Source organism: Nomia melanderi, chromosome 4 (genome assembly GCF_051020985.1).
Source record: "Nomia melanderi isolate GNS246 chromosome 4, iyNomMela1, whole genome shotgun sequence".
NCBI classification, from domain to species: Eukaryota; Metazoa; Arthropoda; class Insecta; order Hymenoptera; family Halictidae; genus Nomia; species Nomia melanderi.
In genome coordinates this window covers 7,547,447-7,568,385 of record NC_135002.1, presented here as the reverse complement: position 1 = coordinate 7,568,385, position 20,939 = coordinate 7,547,447, and the positions used below count along the sequence as shown (strand labels likewise).

At 42.5% G+C, this 20,939-nt stretch overlaps 1 protein-coding gene across 2 annotated transcripts in view; it reads left to right on the top strand.

The window, feature by feature from the left end:
* Window positions 1–20,939, top strand: part of CARPA (Carbonic anhydrase-related protein A) — a 248,319-nt gene that overhangs the window by 131,965 nt on the left and 95,415 nt on the right. For both annotated transcript variants that reach the window (XM_031994020.2, XM_031994019.2), the window contains exon 2: window positions 5,489–5,536. In XM_031994020.2, coding sequence (XP_031849880.1) covers window positions 5,489–5,536 — 48 coding nt within the window. The remainder of the gene's footprint in view (window positions 1–5,488; window positions 5,537–20,939) is intronic.

Below are 20,939 nucleotides of genomic sequence, written 5' to 3'. Positions count from 1 at the left end.
GGATGGGACAGGGAGAGAACGGCTGGTCGGCGGAAGTTTGAAGGAGTTACGGGGCTAATAAACCTCTTTACTGCGTTACGAAGGAAGCCATCCACTTTATTCCGCCGCGGCGCGGAATTGCCGTTTTAATAAAAAGTATCGCGGAGGGCTGGCAACGGGGCGGGAGGTGCGAAGCGCAGCGGCAGCTGGCCCGGCGACCGCCGCCGCGCCCCCCCATGACGCTGCTCCGGGGAGGAGTTCACGCTTAATCCGACCATAATTTTGCTATTAAAGTTAACAACGTCTCCCGCGGCCCCTGGCTGTTACTTCACGGGCTGTCGTTGAATATAGAAATTTCGGTTAACCATAATTATACCGCCGCGCCCCGGTAACAATCCTCTCCGCGCGCGAATTATTAATTCCCGACCCCGATCCCGCGCCATTACTGGACGTTTATTTTGTTTCTGATTCGGCAGAGGTATTCCGGGGCCGGGCAGATTCGTTCTTTTTTATTTAACTCGGCTCTTTTTACTGGTTTTTTGGAATTTTGTCGTGGGGTTGGCGGGGGAGTTTACGAATTGCTTGAAAAAGATTGTAATGAGGGATATGTATTATTATATTAATATGTGTATGAATATAATGAAATGTTTGATGGAATGTGTGATCTGATAATAATATGGTATTGTAACAATTAATAATATGAGTATTGTTATACTGGGTTAACAATGATTGTTTTCAATACCGTTTGCCTTTGTTATGGAGGGATATGGATCATTATAACGAAAACTTGGAATTATTGTGGCAGTGAACGCGCTGCTGTGGGTTGTGCTTGTAATTTTTGTTGGTGTAAGTTTGTTGTTTGGTGAGTTTGAAGGTAATAATTAGACCGTTTGTGGTAATGAGATTAGATTCATTTTTTTCAATTGTTCATGTTGAAACGTTTTATTGATTCTTTATATTAATATAATAGGTATATTCTATAGTGTCTTAATCAAATTTTTCTACTTTTCATTTCGAGGGATTAATCACCTTGATAAATGAATGGCTTCGTTATTCATTTAACCATGCTGTACACGGCTACTCGATAGTTCTATTAATACAGTCGATTTAACGAAGATTGATAACGTGTTTCTTTATTTGTCAATTCGTGGATACGTCGATCGAATGTGCTATTGCACAATATGCGAATAATCGTGCAAAAATGGCTTCCTTCGTGTCATTCCGTGGTAATTTCGCTGCTGCAACGCGTTCCGGCGTTATTATGGAAACGATTTCTTTTCTGACAGCTGCTCTAGAATATTTCTGGCTCCCCAGAGGCGACACTCGCTGCGAAATAATGGAGAGAAGTTCCTCATTGGAGGGCCGTGAATCGACTTCCGTCGGATTGTTTAGGGCCCGATTAACGAGGTTCCGAATCCAAGGGATTCTTTCGAGTTTAAGAGCAATTTCGAATGAGATCGGGGAACGTTATCACTCGTGGGATTCCGGGATGCATTCACTGACATTAACCTCTTTCAAACTTCACTAATGAGAATATAACACACGTGTATTCTTTATCAATTCGTTAAACACTCTCTGAAAATAACCAAGACAATTGACGCTTACGAGTTGGGACCTTGAAAGAAAAACCTTGAGATTTTCTTCTCCTTTCTCCTTTATAAGTACTCTATCTTAACACATTGCATACTGGTAACGAGAAATCTCGTTTTTATGTGAAGACACTCAGCTGTGTAACTTCAAATATATCACACAACAATATGATACTTGAGCTTTTCTGTAGATAGCGATATAAGTTGGTCTCACTGAAAATCGCCATCCGCGGAATTCAATTTTCTGAAAATTAGCCGGCACGCAATGTGTTAATTTTTATTCTCAAACAACTGAATTTTCCTAAGTTCAGTCTCATACTCATACACCAAACTCTTCTTTAAAGAAGAAAACAATCACAAAGCTACCATAACCAAATAACAAAACTCCGCCACCAACCACCCATGTAAAGTAAAACACTCATAACTTACTCCTTCGGGCTCAAGAATCTTTTCCTCGCCGAATATTCATCATTTGGCTCAAATTGAATCGCGACTGAAACGTCTTCTCACGCGCGAAGGTGCAAGAACTCAAGCGCTCCAAAGCGGAAAGAAACGGAGAGCAAGATAGAGTCAACGCTCCATCGATCCTGCCAAATGTAAAGATGAGAACAGGTATCAGAGACGTTCCGAAGAAACGAAAAAAATTTTATCGAGAATCAGCGAGGCACGCTCGTCCTTCCCGTGCATCAAGATAGCACGTATCGTAGGAGCTAGGTGGATTGACAACGAGCTCGGCGGGGAGGGGGTGCAGCGAGGGCGGGACAGGTAGGAGCCGAGAAAGTTTTCCAATTTGAGGCAATTAGTTTGCCGTACGGGACTGGATGGCATGCATCCAGATAATCGAATATGGGTCACCGGCCTGAGTTGGGATGGGCCGCGCTTTGGTCAGACTCGTCGGGTCCGACGAGCACGGCCGGCGAAAGGGGGGAGGGATAGTTTGACACGGACGCGTGAACGACGCGGCTCAACTAAGGGAAAGAGAGAGGGAGAGGAGAGAGAAAGTCCGGCTGGAAGCAATAATTGTTCACGGTCCGGACGAACGGCGGCGGGGGAGGGCGGATGGAATCTCGAACTGTCCGATACGCTTAGAGCATTGAAAAAAAAACGACCGCTGCGACGAGGCCCGGCCGCGGCGGGAATTTGCATATAGAAAAACGACTAGAGCAGCAGGCGTGAGTCGATTGAAAAAGTAATGAATATTGAAGGAGACGTAATGCGCCGGATGAAGCGCCTCGGGGAGGAATTCTTTTTTCGAAGCGTTGATACTTGGAAATCGACGGACACTGAGAATGTTTGACGAGTTTCCGGAGACGTTTGTATTTTATTCGTTGTTTTGTGGTTGGTTGAGTATCGTTGAGCATTTCATCTGCGGAGTATTAGAGTATTTCGATCATTTTTCTATGTTTCCGTATTGAAGAGTTTGTAGTTTCGTGAAAATGGTAGTTCGTTTGAATTGCCGTTATTTGAGGATCGAAGGATTCGGTGGCAAATCGTATATGGTTTATCTGTAAATTTGTAAGAGATGGAAGAATTGATATATGCAGTTTAAATGAAGAGACTGAATACCTATGTATCGAAGCAATGTAGAGATTATTCGTTTATATTGTCGAGTCTTGATTGAGTGCCATTCGATCTATATTTCCTAATAATTCAAGATCTACATACTCCGGGACGTTTCTAAATAAATATTTCCAACGCCCAATCAACGGAATCCATTCGAAAATTTCCCGCGAACACCCACGAAGCCCAACACATTCTTATTCCCCCGGAAACCAATCAAGTCTCCCCGACTCCCTGAACTTTCTCATTTTCTTCTCTGAACTCGCGGCACACGTGCATTTCCACATACCGCACGACAAAATTCATCTTGTTTCGCGGTCGTTACTCGTTTCCCGTCTCGCATTCCCGTCGAATTCCGCGTCCGCGGAATCATTTTCTAATAATCGACTGATCGATCACTGGATACCGCGGCCGGGCCGGGGGTAAAGTTCGATTGATCGATGTCCGCGACTCGTTCGGGCAACGGTGATGGAGCTTTAAAGTTTCGCCCCCGGAAGTTGGGGGAAGATATGCGAGCCAAGGAACTGGCAAATTGCTAATATAACGGTGCGTCGGTTTACCGGACAAGAGTTCACGACCGGGGAAAAGTGTTTCCCGTTACGCTCGGGGAAATTGAAAATTGCCCGGCAAGACGCGACGCGTAAAACGTGGAAGCATCGCCGGACCGGCTGACACCTTTTTTTCGACGACTTTACCAGCATAGCGGATTTGCCACTTTCACCTGGTACATAGGTTATAGTCGCTCGGGGCTTTCTCGTGAGAGTTCGGTTCAAGAAGAATATTTTCTCAGTGTTCTATCTTTATAAAGTCACCGGATGTCGCTTTGCTAGTTCAAAAACACAGCGATACTGGAGTGCATTTTCTGGCTGTTGTTACTTTATTTATTGTACTGGCTCTCGGATTGAGACAACTTATTAATTTGATCTGAATATATGCTGTTAACTAAGTTTTCAATTTTTAATTTTCACTGAGGTCAACTTATATTACTATACGTAGAACAACTCAGATATCATATTGTTATGTAATATATTTTAAGTAGATAATCAATTCGAATTAAATTTTATATTTTTTTCAATGCTGTGGTAGCGAAGTTGCATAGCTAAGTGTTTTTATATAAAAACGAGATTTCTCGTTACCGGTACGCAATGTGTTAAGAATATTAATGTTCACATGAATATTGATATGTTGATAACTTAATAGTGATATTAATATTAATATTGCTATTGTAGTCATTGATGCGTGCCGTTCGAAGAAATGACACTTGTGGAAGATACTACAGAATGTAGTAGCTAAGAAGTTGTACAGCTGGATAATTGGAAACCCAATCGACAATCACTGATTCGCAACATGAACAAGGCTGCCATATAGTATCTCACTGAATGCATTGTAGTATCCTAACGATGCATTTTTCAAGGATTCTTGCTTTTCGCACAAATAATATACTCAAACACAAGTCATAGCAACACTTTACTTTCACACAGACTGATAAATTGATCAAGGCCAACAGGTCCAGCAAGCTGAATCGGTTAAAATAAAATAAAACAGAGGATGCAGTCTAGCGTCAGTTGATCTCTTAATGAAACCAGATGCGACGATGTCGAAATGTTAAGAAAAATATTCCTACCAGACAAGAGTCTCACCCGAAGGCCTCGAACGACTATGAGTTTACTCGCGTTGTTACGCTCTCCAGCTCCCAGACGTCGGCCAACCCCGGTTTAACGACGCCAGCCGCTGCGACGGGGGTTCTCGCGAATTTTTCAGATACCGTGCCGACGACGATTACGGGCTTTCGTATTTTATTCGCGGCCGTAAAGCGTTATTACGATTTCTACGATCCTTCGGAACGCCGCGCTTATTTATCGGCCCTCCTCCGCGATACGCCGCTCCTTCCTGCTTTAACGAGGCTGCGCTCTGTCCCCTTAAAGGCTCCGGGTTCGCCCGGTTTAATTAAAACAATCGTCGCGTTCGCGGGGTTTCGCGCAAAAGAGAAGTTGTGATTTTGAGGAGATTAATGGAGACGATCGTCGAACCTTTTTGTTGATCCGTGACTCTTTAGAGACATTCGTTGGGTACCATGGTTGAAGGGATTTCAAGTTTCGTTCGCGTGATTTCACGGGCAAAATGGCATATGAGATTATTGTATTAGTATATTTTGTAAGATCATGTAATTCACTTGGGAAAGTTGAAATGAAGTTTGAACGACGAACGACGAAACATTAATCGATCGCGTCGATTTTCTGAAAGTTTAAACTGTATGATTATTGAATGCTTTTCAATTTTTGAAAAGTAACTTATATAGTGTAATATTATTATTGAGATTCGAAAGTAACGTATTAACAATATATCTTACCATTTTACAGGATCCGAGGCCGATTGGAACAATTGGTGGACCTACGACGGAATCTCGGGTACGTTCCAACATCATTCCTTCACTTTTAAATATTAAATGAAACTGAGCATTAAATGACATTATCAAACCACCGACAAATCCCTCCAATCGAACATACCTGAAAATGTGGATAAATTCCATTGTGCTGTTCACATCCAAACAACGAGACGACTTAACCCTTTGCAGTCGAGAGGTGACTCTCAGTCACCACTTGATTTGATGCAGAAAAATTATAAAATTTGACATTTAACATTGAACCGTGTATAATGCATCGGCGCGTGCAATATTGGGATAAAAAAGCTTTGTTTCTCAATTTACTTGTGATCCCTCTTCGAGTTCATTTAAAAGAATGTCATCTTCTGTCTAGTTAGAAAATGTTAAGTATTTCTGACGAAATACTTCCGAGCGCAAAGGGTTAATACCGAGTTGCTCGCGAATTACCGAATAATCCGCGTCGGTCCGGGGTCGTTCGGGGTCGACGTGTAAAGGAATTTTCATCAATTTTCCAAGTTAGCGGGCGAAGTAATCGGCCGTGTAATCGGGGCTGGAAGCCGTCTGCAGAAAGAGAAACTAATCGGCGCGCGAGTTAATTTCCATTAATATTCGAGGATTTCACGATCGATTGCGTTAAGTTAGACGGAGCAACTCCGTGTCTTCGACACCGCCGCCGCGCCGCTTCGCGGAATAATGAGATATCGGGACGGACTTCTTCGCCGAGAATAAATCTTTGTCGCGCCTTTGCCGCTGAATTGCGGCCCAGACGGCACGGACGGACGGCTAAGCGGGGGAGGTTAATATTGGAAAAGTTTCGCCGGGAGATGATATTCCGGGACGATTATAGAAATTCGTTACACCCTGGCCTTGATGGCTTAGAATCTCGTTCGTACCTGGCCTATATTCGTTGAAGAATTAGCAAACGCGTTGAACAGCTACTCGTAAATAGTTCATGACACCATGAGTAGAATCGATTATTGAATTAATCTTTGCTTGAATTGTGTATAGTTGAAACGATGCTTAGTATCTTCAGATCAATTAGTTGAGTCAGATTAGTTGAGTTCTCCGCGCTTGTTTTACTAATCCTACCCTGCTTCTTGCGTTATCTTCGTGATTGGAACATTGAAACGAAGGAAGTTTGTACCATAACGGCAATCTTTCATGTTTTCCAAGTTTCCTAAGATATCCTTGAGAAATTGAGAACTTGAGTAACTAGAAAGAAGATAAAGAAACTTAATAATACTAAGAAAATGCGTGTTCGAAGCTCGCGTAAGAATTATCGAGAAGAGAATCATTCGTTCCTCGTTCTAACATTCTCCTTTCTAATTTACTTCATTTCGCTAACTAACCTCTTCCCTAGGATTCCCACTTCGTAAACCTCGCAGAACCATTTCGAAAATAATTTTCCTATCTAATTTATTTTACGCTATTGCCGTCTTTTCTACGTTTCTACCTCGCAAGCCTCGCGAAACCATTTCGGAAATAATAAACCCCAGTCCCCGATCGACGATAGTTCACCCGAGATCCCCGAAAATCGAATTTCGAATCGGCGGGGGTGAAATTCAACGCGTGAGAACGAATTCGAACGGTGAGCAGAAAATTCCGACCGCTTCCGACGAACGCCGGTTCTTAACCGAGGTATATACGGCACTGTTTCTCTTGTGGCAGCTGGCTCGCATGGCGGGGCCGACGGTGAACTTAAGACTCTCCGGGCTCGCACGACCGTATCGGCGCCACGGCTTATTTTTAATAAAAACTGCGACCCCGTTCCCGCCCGGGGCAGGCGAGATTAAAAAATTCGTGCCGGCGCCACGAGCCACTCGATTGCCTCGTAACTTAAAATTAAGAAAATTAGGAGGCTCTCCGCGCAGCCACCGACCCGCCATCACGGGAACTGATCAACGTCCCCGTCCTCGGCGATTTATGTCCCGGCTAGAGTCGTCACGAGCGGAATCATCCGACGCGGGGTGAGGATGATGTGGAAGAATTTTCATTCGCATTCGTTTCGACGAAATTTTAACACAAACCATCGGACGAGTCAAATTGACCGACTTCATAATTTGATGAAGTATCTTGCAAGTATTCAAGCCACGAAGGCGTTTTAGCGAAAGATTTTCAATTAAATTCGCGCATTTGCACAGATACAAGAGACCATTCGAATCTCAAGAAACGGATTGTTCTAATTTTGACAAAAGCTTGGAAATAAATCACTCTAATTGCTCGGCAGCTTTAGCGTTAAGTGAAACTGTAAAACTATCGACCAGTTAAATTGACTTTTCGAAAATCCTGCATAGAAACTCCAAGAGTGCGTCTGTTCAAGCTTTAATTGGTTTGCAATTTAGTTCGCGTATTGCTAAATTAGTTTCTTTAATTAGAATCTTTCTTTTAATTAGAATTAGAATTGATCCCTAGAGAAACATCTGTTATCTTTCTAATAATCAATAATTAAAGCATTACTATAATACAGTAACGTTTTCAAATGATCATCGTTCAACCGAGTGAACTAGTAATTCAGTTTGGTTGGGAATCACCGGTGACCCCCATGGCGCTCAACGTGTTAATTTCAAGAAGAGAAAAACCAGAAATGGGTCATTTTAACCGTCTGTTAGTTTCATTATTAACATCTCTAGAGATTTAACATAAAACACACCTTTATTACAACATTCAACAAAACACTCTCCCTCGTTCTCAAACTTTCTCAGAAAACAACCTCAAAATTCCATAAATTCGCTTATTTACCCAAGAGAATCCCTCGCGTCCTCCAAAGTGCATAGAATCGACGAGGTCAGAAGGATCATCATAAATCCTCTTCATTCGGAATTTTTCTGTCAGCTGGTACACTGGTGCAACGACCGCTGTGACTTATTACCCCCCATCGATGGGGGAGGTCAGGAGTGGATTTTTGGGGTGCACCGAGGTTTCATATCAAGGACAGATGGCCCGGCCGTTTTACAACCAATAACTGACTCCCTTCGCGGAGATATATGTCTGTAGCCATCTTCCGTCGTCTATCCATACGTATACTGCATATCCTTGATTTCAGCTCGAGGCTGGTCTCGAGAAAAATATCGCTTTAGACTTCGCCGCCGTTCTCCTCTCTCTCTCTATATCTTTCCCACTTTCGGCCCGACTACATCGCTATCTATCCATCTTTCTTTCTCTTGTCGGGTATATGTATGTACACGTGTATATACGCGATACAATGTATATAAACGGGAAACTGGAATGGAAGATATGAAGCGGAGGCACGGCATTCGACGCAGGAATATAATTTGTTGCAGAGTCAATATTGCCGGGGGTAAATAAGACGAGGGAAGAATGGATGTTGATGTAGCCTGGTCGTAGGTACGTGACTGATGTAACGGAGAATGCGAATGAAATTAATGTTTTAGACGGAGGCTGCGGTCGGGGAGCGACCTACGCCGAAAACGAGCGTTTCGGTGTTTGCGATGGTTGGATGGTTAGGGAATGTTCGATACTATCGTTTGGACGTTTTATGAAATGTTAACACTGGTTACGAGAAATCTGGTTTTTATATGAAGACAGTTAGCTGTGGAACTTTGCTAATTACCACAGTATTTCAGAGAATATTAACACGTTGCGTACGGGAAACGGGAAATCTCGTTTTTATTTAAACCTTCGTATCATTTCTAACTACCACACCATTTAAAAGGGTATTAAATGTTATTAGAAGTGATTACTTGTTTGACACTTATGAGAAAATAATAAGATATTTGAATATTTTGCATAGTGATATATCACGAACTTATAAGTTGATCACATTGAAAAATCGGCCATTTTTCTAAGAATTAACCCATACGCGATGTGTTCAATTTGATTCGAATTGATTATCTATTTAAGATATATTACATAGCGATACGATATCTGAGTTTCTGTATGTATAGTGGTATAAATTGATCTCAGTGGAAATCGCCATTCGCACAGTTCAGTTTTCTGAAAATTAGCCAGTACACAATGTGTTAACTACGGCGGATCCATAGGAAAAAGGTGATAGCGAATTGGGGACGTTTCATTTGAAATTAATGTAGTCAATCGAGAAGACGATTATTTTTGCTTGCAACGTCATTTCAAGCAATCCGCACAGTTCAGTTGACAGACAACTCGAATGTGATCTCTTACATAAAGTTCAAAATTCTTACAGAAACAACTTGTCTCGACTTTTTGAAATTATTGACGAACTCGATATCTTCGTAATTGAAAAGAAACTAACTAATCTTTTATGTCCCTTGGAATCGTACTTCGAAATTACATCTTAACTCGTTGATTACTTCCGAGTTCTAATTATATTTCAGTTGCCAATCCTTCTAAGAACTGTATAATTCAATATACTCTATAACATTGTTCTCTATTGCTTCTAGAACAGATGAAAACCCCAGTCGAAGTGTAAAGAATAGCAGATCCTCGAACAGGTTCGATCCACCAGTGGAGCAAACCGTGAAAGGGAAGAATATTTTCGGGTGTGGGTTAGGACGGTAGATTGGGGAGGACGGAGTCGATGGGAATATTCGACGAAGTGAGAACGAAAAAGCTTCAATACCACGGAACTTTTCCAGCGGCCGGATTAAGTCGGTCTTCGGGAAGCTTCTCGTCTTTTCGCCTTGGTTGTACGCAACTGGTAGCATTGCCAGGCCTGCTCCAGTACTTGGAGAGCACTTTTCCAGCCCGTGGAAGCACTATTCCGAAGTGAAAATGAAATTTCTGCCGCGAGAAGAGCGCGGCGACAGCCTCCGGGGCTCTTCCCTCCCTGACATATCCGGCGGGACTTAATGATACACTTGTTAAATGCGCCACGAACGACCCGACTAAGTGGGGATTTTACTTAGCCCGTAAATAAGGGAGTTAATTAAAAATATTTTCATTTAAGGGCGCGCCACTTTAGACGCCTCGCGCGAGTTATTCGAATCGATGAACGCTCTCGCGTGTAGTAGTTTTTTTCCATGAGGGGCGAACTTCCAAGGTTGAATGGGAAATTGAGGAAGATAGACGATGGCACTTGTTAATGGTATTTAATGTTTGCTGTCTTTAATTATGTTTCGTATAAAAATTGAAGTTACAGCGAGACAGAATAATTGCAATTCGTAAATTGTAATTATCAAATGGATTTCATGTATTTATAATTGATTCGGACCTCTGAGGAATATTAATTATTGTATTTTTATATTATCGAATTTTCAATTCAAGTTTTTTAATAAACGAACACGAGATTCTGTAGAAGTATTAGAAATATTATGGTTGTCTGGATTAGAATAGATTATAAGTTTGATTCCGAACCCGTTGTTTCTAATTAACAAATTTGAGATTAGCGAAATGATATTTTCACGATTGTACGAGAATAATATCCTTATTGTCGCGCGGGAACTCCCGCTCGAGCATAAATTTCAGGCGTCACGACTTGATGAACAAATGGAATTTCGAAATGCGCGGAGGTATTCGATTTTAATAACAGACCCGTCGAGCACAAAGTCAGTGAAATCGTTGATCGAATGGACACGAGTTTCCCGCGCACGAAAAAGATTACCAGTGTCGAATATTTCAGAAATAGCCTGGTGAATCGGTTAACATCGAGCAACGCTCTATCCGCGTAACCGTCGACTGCGAAAGACGGCAAAAAATGTTTCATCGACGATGCACCGGGACGCCGTCAATTGCATAATCCCGATGCGAAACGAACGACGGAGAGGAGCCGTAATAAAATCACCTCCTCGACGAACGTTAACATTGAAATCGACAATTAACGTTACGGGCGAGCGAGAAAAATAGGAGGAAAGGGAGGCGGAGGGAAAAAGAAGAAGAGATTAACGAACAAGGGACAGACAATAATTAAAAGTAATTGCATGTAAATAACATCGGTACTCGGAACTCTCTCGTCGAGCGTGTTTTCGATATTTCCTCGATGTAATCCTGTGATACCGTGCAAGTCCCCTTTGACGGCTTCATCGCTTTTACGTTGGTAAATTAACGATTAATACGAACAGTCTCTTTGTATAAAACAGTTCGTTTCCTACGTGGAAAATCGACGCTGATACTATATCCATTGTATTATATCTGATTCAGTAAGTGCTATGTTATAGACAATGCAATTAGTAAATTTCAAGTGCCGCGACGGGAAGAATATTTGATTGACTTTTCGTTTCACGGAAATAACCTTGTTATATTATATTAGATATTGTGTTATACGTACTATTTTAGCTAGCAATCTCAACGTTTCAATCTTGTTCCATGGTTATCGAGTCGACTTTATTGTAGCTGAAGATTCGCAGGTCTAAGATTTCGTTCAGAAGATCGAAAATTGTTAACAGTAGAAGCTTTAGAAATCAAACATTCGGTATTAGGAGCTTCAAAGGTCAAAAATTTGTCGACAGAAGTTCCAACGGTGGAAAGTTTAACACTGCAAGATTCAAAAATTTAATAATGCTTCAAAGATCAAGAATTTACCAGTAGAATCTCCAAAAATCGAAACTTCCCCAGTGAAGACTTCGAAGATCAAAAATATAACGACGAAGAGCTGAAAAAATCAAAAACTCAATCATCACCTCACATCATCACCTCCTCAATTAATATAAACCACCGAAACCTATCACTGCGCCTACATAATTTACGCCACGCCCCTATCGCGACCCTCAAGGCAACGGAAAACAACATTCTCTGAAGTCAAGTAGTCAGCGTTATTTTCTCGAAGCAACAATGAAGCTTAATCTCATTGTGCACCGCGGAGCCGATGCAACCGGGATATAAATAAAGAAGAGGCCAGGCCCTTCAAACAGAATGCGATGTTCTTTTTCCCTCAACGGTGCATAATGGGATTGTCTTGTCCGTGTCACTACCCCCATTCACCGGTCCGGCGAAAATGAATTTTTCAGACAGGTGTGCCGGGGGTGGGGGGGGGATATGTATGTAGGTTTCGAAAGACCGGCTCGTTTCGAACTTATTAACCGCGTTCTTCGCGAGCGAAGCAGTTCTCGTTGCGCGATGAAAGGGGGTTTATTCTATAAATCCCTGAATGAGATGCAACAATCGCGGCTCCGTTATCCGCCGGAACAAATAAATGCCGGCTGGCCTGGTTTCGGGGAAGAACGGACAAGACCGTCACGCTTTATAATCCTTCCAGTTGTCTTCACCGCGATCCCCGGGTTCTAATATTATAATCGTTTGTTCTATTAATTTTCCTCCTCCCCTTTTGTTCCGTTCGCCTCTTTCTTTTTGCTTGAATGTGGACCACTCGGACCACTCGCCGCTGCTCCTGTTTTCGTGGATACAGTTGACGAGGGGGACGAAGATGGGGATCTATTAATCTTGTTTACGGAGATATTGTGCGAGTTGCTATTGTGCAATTGTTTCGGTTAATGGTATTAATGTGAAACGAGAATATAGCCATTTTTTGTCGTTCCCTTTTGATGGCGTGGAATCTGTGAGTTGTTGATATTGCGAGATGTTAGTTAGTTCGAGGTTAATTGTAATCTCGAGTTCGAGCCGGTGTTGGAAATTTCATTAAAACCGAAATCAGATTCGATCGGTTAATTTGGAGATTATTGTAAAGGTGGAGTGGATTCTAAGACAAAAAAGAGCATTAAATTCTCTTTAGCTCTTGCGGTCCGTGTTTGTCTACAGTTTATTAATTAGTTGTGCGCTAAGTGGATGAAAATACGAGAGGCCGAGGGGGAAGCGGAGAATAATTGCTCGCGTTTGGAGCACACGTTATCGTGTCGTGAGCGGATGTGTCTGCGACAACAATTGGAATCACAAAAGAATATATAGAGCGTTGGGGGAGATTACAAACAGAATGCGTGAGATAGAGAAATATTCTGTATGCCATTGTTGAGTGAATAGAGACGGAACGAAGCAGAAATTTTCCAAGCAGCGTTAACATTTCACTGGCATTTCAGATTATTTACGTCTGTTTCCAGGGTGCGCTATTATATCTTCCGGCGCGCGTTATGACGCCATCAGACCTTTCGCTCGAACCTGTGTTCTCGAAGAAGAAATACGAACGCGCAAATCGGGTCGGGAAAGAATGTCACTAGAGCATTTTAGAATATTCACAGCCTATATTAACATGTTCGCCCGCGACACGGCGAGACGTGCGTGCTCTATATTTCGCGTTCGCGTGCGCCGGCCGTATTACTTTGAACTTTACTTTGAACGCTCGACGATGGAACTTTCGCAATTATTTAATGAACGCCGGAGCTGAGTTAATAATGAGACGTACAATGGTGCGTTGGTATCTTCGAGTTAAACTTCAATCTGTAATTCAAATTTAATTGAATCTTTCGTTTGAATTTCATGTTGCACTCGGAAGTGATTCTAAACGGTCTAATATCAATAACAAGAAGATACTTTTACGAGAAACAATGACAATAGCAATCATCAATCGATCTTCAATAAATATATATCAAATTATATAGACAAAGTTTAATTCTAGCATTAATTATTTATTCGTTATCTAGAAATGAATTTTAACTCCCTGCACTCCAAAAGTATTTCACTAGAAATATTCAACATTTTCTGATAAGATACAAACATGTTATGAAAAGAACTTGACGACGAATCGTACACAGAGTAAAGAGAACAGTTTTCTTTGTTTCAATATTTCAGGTATTGATCCATTATACAAAGCTCAATATTAAATATTAAATCTTATAATGCATCGATGTGGCCATTGGAGTGTAAAAGGTTGAGAATAAAAAAGTATTTCTGCATTCTATAAATTTAGAATTCGAACTTACAAAAATATTCTTATTGAATAAGAGATATTGAAGAACGATGCATCACCGCTGCATGAATGTTAAAAGTATTTTAGAAATTCTTCGTGAAAGCATTGTGTTACAATGTCGGTAGTAGTTCCTTACCGTTAACTATGTCGACGCAACGATGCACTCGACTCGTAAACTCCGAGGCTATCAGATGGCCGGTTCATCTGGAATCCGGTAGTGATATACGTGGAATCATGATCGTGTGTCGTCACGTCTGAAAACAGATCCCCTTTACGAACTCAGGAGCACTCTCTCCGGAACGCAGTTGACCATGACAAAATTCGCACGGTTATGCGAACTATGCGTTCCTAAACGCCGTTTCGGGGTAGAATTTCGAGAATGTTACCAATTTGCCAAACAGAGTGAGACCTGACCACGTGCCTCGCGACGACGCTGTTATGCAGATAAATAATTGAATTTAGTCGAGCGTGTTACACGAGATTCGTGGGATCGCATGAATCTGGATCCACTCAATCGTTATTGGCCGAATCGTTACAGATCTTGCTGGAACCTATTCATTAATCGATTAATTCTTCGTTCGAACATGCAGTTGAAATATTGACACAAGATACTCGCGACAGAAGATACACGAAACATTGAAATAAATTACAGTTCATTATACATTTCAAAAATGCCTAATTTAGAAATAATCGAAGAAGACACGTCTATACTTCGAACCTTGATTTACTAATTAATCCATACCTTAATACAAGCTCCACGAATTACTCAAACTCAACGTTTACCCTCGCGAATTTCATTCACAAGTTCCGTTTCGTCAAAGAACTTCGCCCCTGCATCAACGTCGAACGGCGAACCATCGAATATACCCTTTCCCTTCGAGTGAAAGTGGCGCATTATAGAAATAATCGAAATATTTCCGTGTTAATATCGGGGATTCCGAATTCGTTCGAACACGGATACAAATATTCCGTTCGGTGTTTGGGAATGCATGCGATCCGCGGCCGAGTCCGTCGCGCTGGATGTAACAAGAGTTCGGAAAAGTGAGAAAGTAGGGCGAGCCCATGAATAATAGAAGCAAATGAATATTCGAGCAGCGCGAGGAATATTCGTGGACCGTGGATGCATGAAATAAGGTGAACGCTTTTCGAATGATCCCGGTGAATCTGAACGCGGCACGGCCGCCATATTTAATTCGACGGAGCGAACAACGTTACCGTCCGCTCAACCCCCTGTCGTAGACATTTCTTTTGTTTTTTCTAAGAAATGAAAATGCACTTCTTTTACGAGCATCGTAAACTTCGTGCGCATAGATTACGAAAGGGAATTTGTTCCGTTGCGGGGAAACGGAAAATTCCGTGATGTTTCGGCGTAGCTTCCGTCGAATTGTGAAACATGTACATACAGTGGCTTCTCCCGTTTATCGTTCATGAATGTTTAGCGACGCCGACTGTTCCTTTAGTGGGCCATTGTTTAATATTTTGCGAGGTGCATTGCAATTTTAAGAGATCCAAAGAGAGTAGCGAGTGTAAGCTTCAATATGAAGAAACGAATTGGAGGACTAGGAAAATGATAATTATGCTTCGGACGAATAGAATTACCTTGGATCGATTCGTATTCAAATCGAAATGGAAATATTCGCGTGGAAGCTTTGAACAATATAGTTCGACTATGATCGAATTTTCGTGTGTGAAGGGCGTTAATGTAATTCATCATTCTGACCGTCAATATCGACACAAAGGAGAGGATAGAATAATTGGAAAGACTAGATGGAACTCGTTTATTTTTCCAATATTTACAGAAATTCATGTTTCTGTAAATGAATCCTTAACCCTTTGCACTTTAAATGTAACTCTAAATCACCATTCGATTTGATGTACCGAAATTGTGAAGCCTTATACAGAATATTGAATTCTACATAATCCATAGACACGTGAAATATAGTAACAGTTACTTTGTTTCTTAACTTACGTATGTTCTAACACTCAGTTCGTCTCAAAGAATGTCGCTTATAACTTATCGGAAGATGTTGAATATTTCTAGCCAAAGACTCCCGAGCGCAAAGTATTAAATAAACCTTAGATGCGATCATTTATACAAAACACTTTCTAATGTCTCTGGAAATGCAACATTAAATCCAACAAATCCTAACGAAATGTCACGAATGAAATTCTTCGAGTCACAAAGAATATCGTTACACATAAACGATTAGCGCCCGAAGAATTATTATGATCCGTGTTCGACGTCTACGGTATTTCTCCGTTCCGGTTCCGGTTCCGGTTGCCGAGCTGTTGCTCGCTAATTTTCACATGCAAAACGGCGCTGCAATATCCCGAATCTCTCGCGTCGGAATTGCAGGGAGTAAAGCAGATGGTGACCAACATTCGGATGGCGAAAGAACGGAGAGAGAAAACCGTCGGCGGGGTTGCGCAGGAGGTGGGAGAGGAACGGCGAAACGAGCCAAGGGGGAGGGTTTCTCTTTCGTATATATTTTCCGGATGGAAACGGCGCAGTCGACTCTCACCGTGAGGCCGGTTGGAATTAAAGAAGTGGAATAAACATGCAAATGCCGGCCACTTTCCATCTTTATCACTTCGCGCTGAATGCAAGTGTGCTGACTTAAGGCTCGGCACGGTTTCCAGGGAAGGCGATGGTCGGCGGGGGTCCCGCGGGACGAGGCGTCGGAGAGGATGATCGGGAATTTTTAAGTGTTACCCTTTCGCGCGATAATGGCGGAAACGGGAAACATCGGTCTCCTTCGGTGAAAAGGGTTGTGTGTTGGGGATTGGTTTGCGTTTGGAATTGGAGAGTGGAATATAGGTTAATATTCGCGATTGGTGTGTGGGTAATTGAAAATTAAGTGCTGAAGAGTCAAGGAATACTAGAATTGATTAGAAAAATGATTGTAATATTGAATATAATATTTAATATTATTTTCTTATTAAGTCCTGAGTTTAAGGATCACAAATATTATGTTTAGTATTGTAAATAGTATTAACTAAATATTAAGTGAACATTGGGCGTCGGTATTGATGTATTTAAAAAATGATCGATACTAGACTATTATCAACGACAGAAAGTGACACTGTCAAGTATCAAAGCATTATAGCACCAGGAAATTGTTTTATCTTCACGAATTACCAGCTCAACTCTTAAGCACATGCGAAAAGTTCTTCGTCGTCCATTATCCAGCCGAAAAATTTCATCAGCCGCTTTTTCCGAGCAGCCGCTCGTCGAACACCTATAAGACCTAGCGAGGAGGTGGGTCGCTCGCAATCGGGAGCCGACCAACATCGCGGGGCGCCGCGCCGGGACTTCGGAATTCCGGCCATTTTTCCGATCCATCGCCAGGCAGAGGGAAAATCGGCTTGCCGGCTAATCCCCGTGAAACGAGCCAAGTAACGAACGCGGAAAGGTGTTTCCACGGCCGTCGTCCCGTAGTTTCCATCGTTACCCCGGCCGACCGCGAAATTACACGGTGAAAATATTTCGGCCGTCGAACTGGAATCGCCAAGAACGTGGCCGGTCCGGGAACGGATGGAACTGGGAAAGAGGGAATGGCGAGTGACGAAGAGTGGAAAGAGAGGGCAAGGGAGATCGACGGAGGAGGAAGATAGAGAACGAAACGCAGAAAGAGAGGAAACGAGGAATGAAATGTGGGGAGAACAGAGTGGGCAGACGTGGAACGGTAGAGAGAATATAGGTAATGGAGGAGGGGAACGTGAAAGAATGTAGAGTTTACGAGGAAGAGAGGGGGGAACGGAGAAAATATGAATGAACGGTACAGGGAGAGAGAGGGCATAAAAGTCGGTAGAAGGTTGAATGTAAAGGAAAGTACGAGGAGGGAGTTCGAGGGAAAAAGAGAGGGAGATATATGATAGGATGTAGAATAAGCGTTAAGCAGAGGAAGAAAGACATGGAGAGATATAAAAAGAGCAACAGAGAACCAGGATACAGAGAAAATATTATAAAGAGCAAACGAGATACAAGAGAAATTAATATACCGTACAAAAGAACGACAAAACAAACAAAATAATGGAGAGTGAGAGATCACCGTGACAAAAGATAGCGCAAACAGCAAGAGATACAAGGTACAGAGAAGACAATAATAGGACGAGTAATAAAGAGAGACAACACGCACAAAGATAGAAAAAGACACAGGGTTTGACCAAGCAACGACGAGAGGAACGCGAGCGTATAGGCAAGTCACAGGGCTGGAAGAGGGATGGTATGGGCAAAGATTAAATGAAATTATTTAAATGCCGTAATTTCACATCCTGGCCGGACGGTGCTCGGTGCTTCGCAGGTGTTGAACATGCATGTATGCATAGAATATGTTTCCGGAAAACCAACTCTCTCTCCCGGTGGTGCCGGTTCATCCAGCGGCGGCCCGGTCTGGCCAGCCGGCCGGATTGCGCGCATACATTACCGTGGCGACGTCGGCGGCGGCGGCGGCGGCGGCGGCGGCGGCTTGGAGAGGGCGAATACGCGGCCGCACGGATTTCGAACAAGCTTGCCGAGGACTTTTCTAATTTCGCTGCCGTCCCACATCGCCGTCGCTGGCCACCCTTCTGTTTCCCTTCTTCGTCGTGCGCCGTCATGGTGGAATCAGCTCGGAGACGGTGCACGGTCTACGGTGGGTGGAGCTTGATGCGGTTTGATAGGGTAAATTGGAGGATCAACGAGGAAACTTGTTACCGCGTGGCTACTAATGGAGAAGGTTCTGGTTTTCGACTTTAATTCGAGGCTTTTGTTATGGTCTTTAATGGAGAGAGAGCATCTTTAATGGTAGCAATGTGATTAGTTGTGTATCTTTGGATCGATGGAATTGTATTAGAGGGTGGAGCGGTAAGATGGAATTGTTGGAAAAAGTTTAATGACTTGTGAATGAAGGATTGATGATGGATGTTGATATTGTTGAGTAGAATTCTTCACTCTCTTCTTGTAGTGTTGAGAGATGGAAGTGACCTTTTACGAGAAATGATTGTTTTCTTTCTCAAATTTTGACATCTATTCTACTGATTGTTTTCTTTCAAATTTGTATACCTGTTACTCAATTGAAGGATATAGAATATTTTCAAAATGCATCTGTAGAACATGAACGGTTCCTTCCGATTGAAATACTCGAAGCTTATATACCCGTGAAACTTCTGATAATTCCAAATTATCTACTATTCTTATTTACCTTTGTTGGCGATCGTTCGACAAACTCTTGCCCCGATAATCTGTTTTGGTAGCCTTTGATGGTATCTACCTCAGAAGTTCCTCGTCCGCCAACTCTTTGGCAACTACCGCCTTAATGAAGTTTTTACGCTCGGCGCGGTGGTTAATGGGGAACGTAAATTCGAAGTTCGCGGAACAATGTAACGGCGCATGACAAAAGGACCGCGTTTTGGGACAAATAAAATTACAGGAATTAATCAAGGAAAGTTGTTTGGGGAGGTGGCACGGCGCGGCGCGGCGGCGGCCCGCCTCTGGAAACTGGTGGTGTTCGGTCGTCGAAAAGTTTCGCCGGGTTTCGGTCGCGTTCGAGCGAAAGGGCCCCGTTCCGCCTAAAACGGAAAGAAAAGTCAACTGTCCTGCGGCGGAGCGCGGGTCTAATTAAACTGGTATTATTGTTAACCGTTACTCGGCTCCCCGGTAAACACTTAAAGTGCTCCCGAAAATTAAGAATCGCGTTCTGAACGTCGTTACCCCGGGGAAGAACGATTAGCCGACAATCGAATTGTCATGATTGTCCATTCTTTCCGCGGTTTAATTGTTCCCTGAATATTTAAATGGCCTGATTGTCCGCGTCGACTGAAGCTCCGCAATAATAGCATGCAAACTGAAATTCTTTAATTAACCCCAGACCAAACATGTCTCCGCAAGTGTCCGATTTTAACTAAATTCGAAACAACATCTATATACCAAAGTTCAGCATTCCAACCTTTGAATATTAAATTAGTCAATACTGTTTCCTTATTGATCTTCTAACAATAGAGAATTCAATGTTTAATTATAAATCTCGTTAACACAAGAATGCCAAAGAACTATATTTAATAGTTTCAAAACAATACTAAATATTAATATCACTTCTACAGAAAATCCCACACTAACTTCTATATTAGAATAATATAATAAACAGCCTGTATAAATCACAAAGAAATATTATACTTAACAAATCCCAAATACTCCATTAGTAAAGCTATTACCTAACAGTACACATTGATTAAAACGATCCACTTTGATACTGCCAAAAACGAGACAGCGCGACACCTTGGTACCGATGATTTCCGACACTCGTTTCAGCCGGAATCCGATGTCGTTCGTGAAAGTTGATGAAAGTTACGCAGGAAATTCACGGATAAAGAATTCAATATCGAGACGAAGGTGGTTCCGGGAGCCACCGCTATCAGCCGGAGGATTAGCTGTCCGTGGGAGTCTATTTTTCATCGAAAGTTCGCGGAACTGCATTCCCCGTTCGCCTTGTATTTCCCTTTCCGCCGCGAACTTGCCGCGTTTCTTAGCCACCGCTCTATTAATTAATAATTCACGGGCCATTTTGGCTCTGCCCGTCCGGCCTCGCAAGCCCCTCAACCACGGGCCGACAGCGTCCGATCAATATTTTCCGCGCGAAACTTCTGACGCGCGGCTGTAAATTTTCTTTTATAGCTTCTAAATTTTCCTGCTAAGGCATCCGCCCGCGGTCGATCGGCG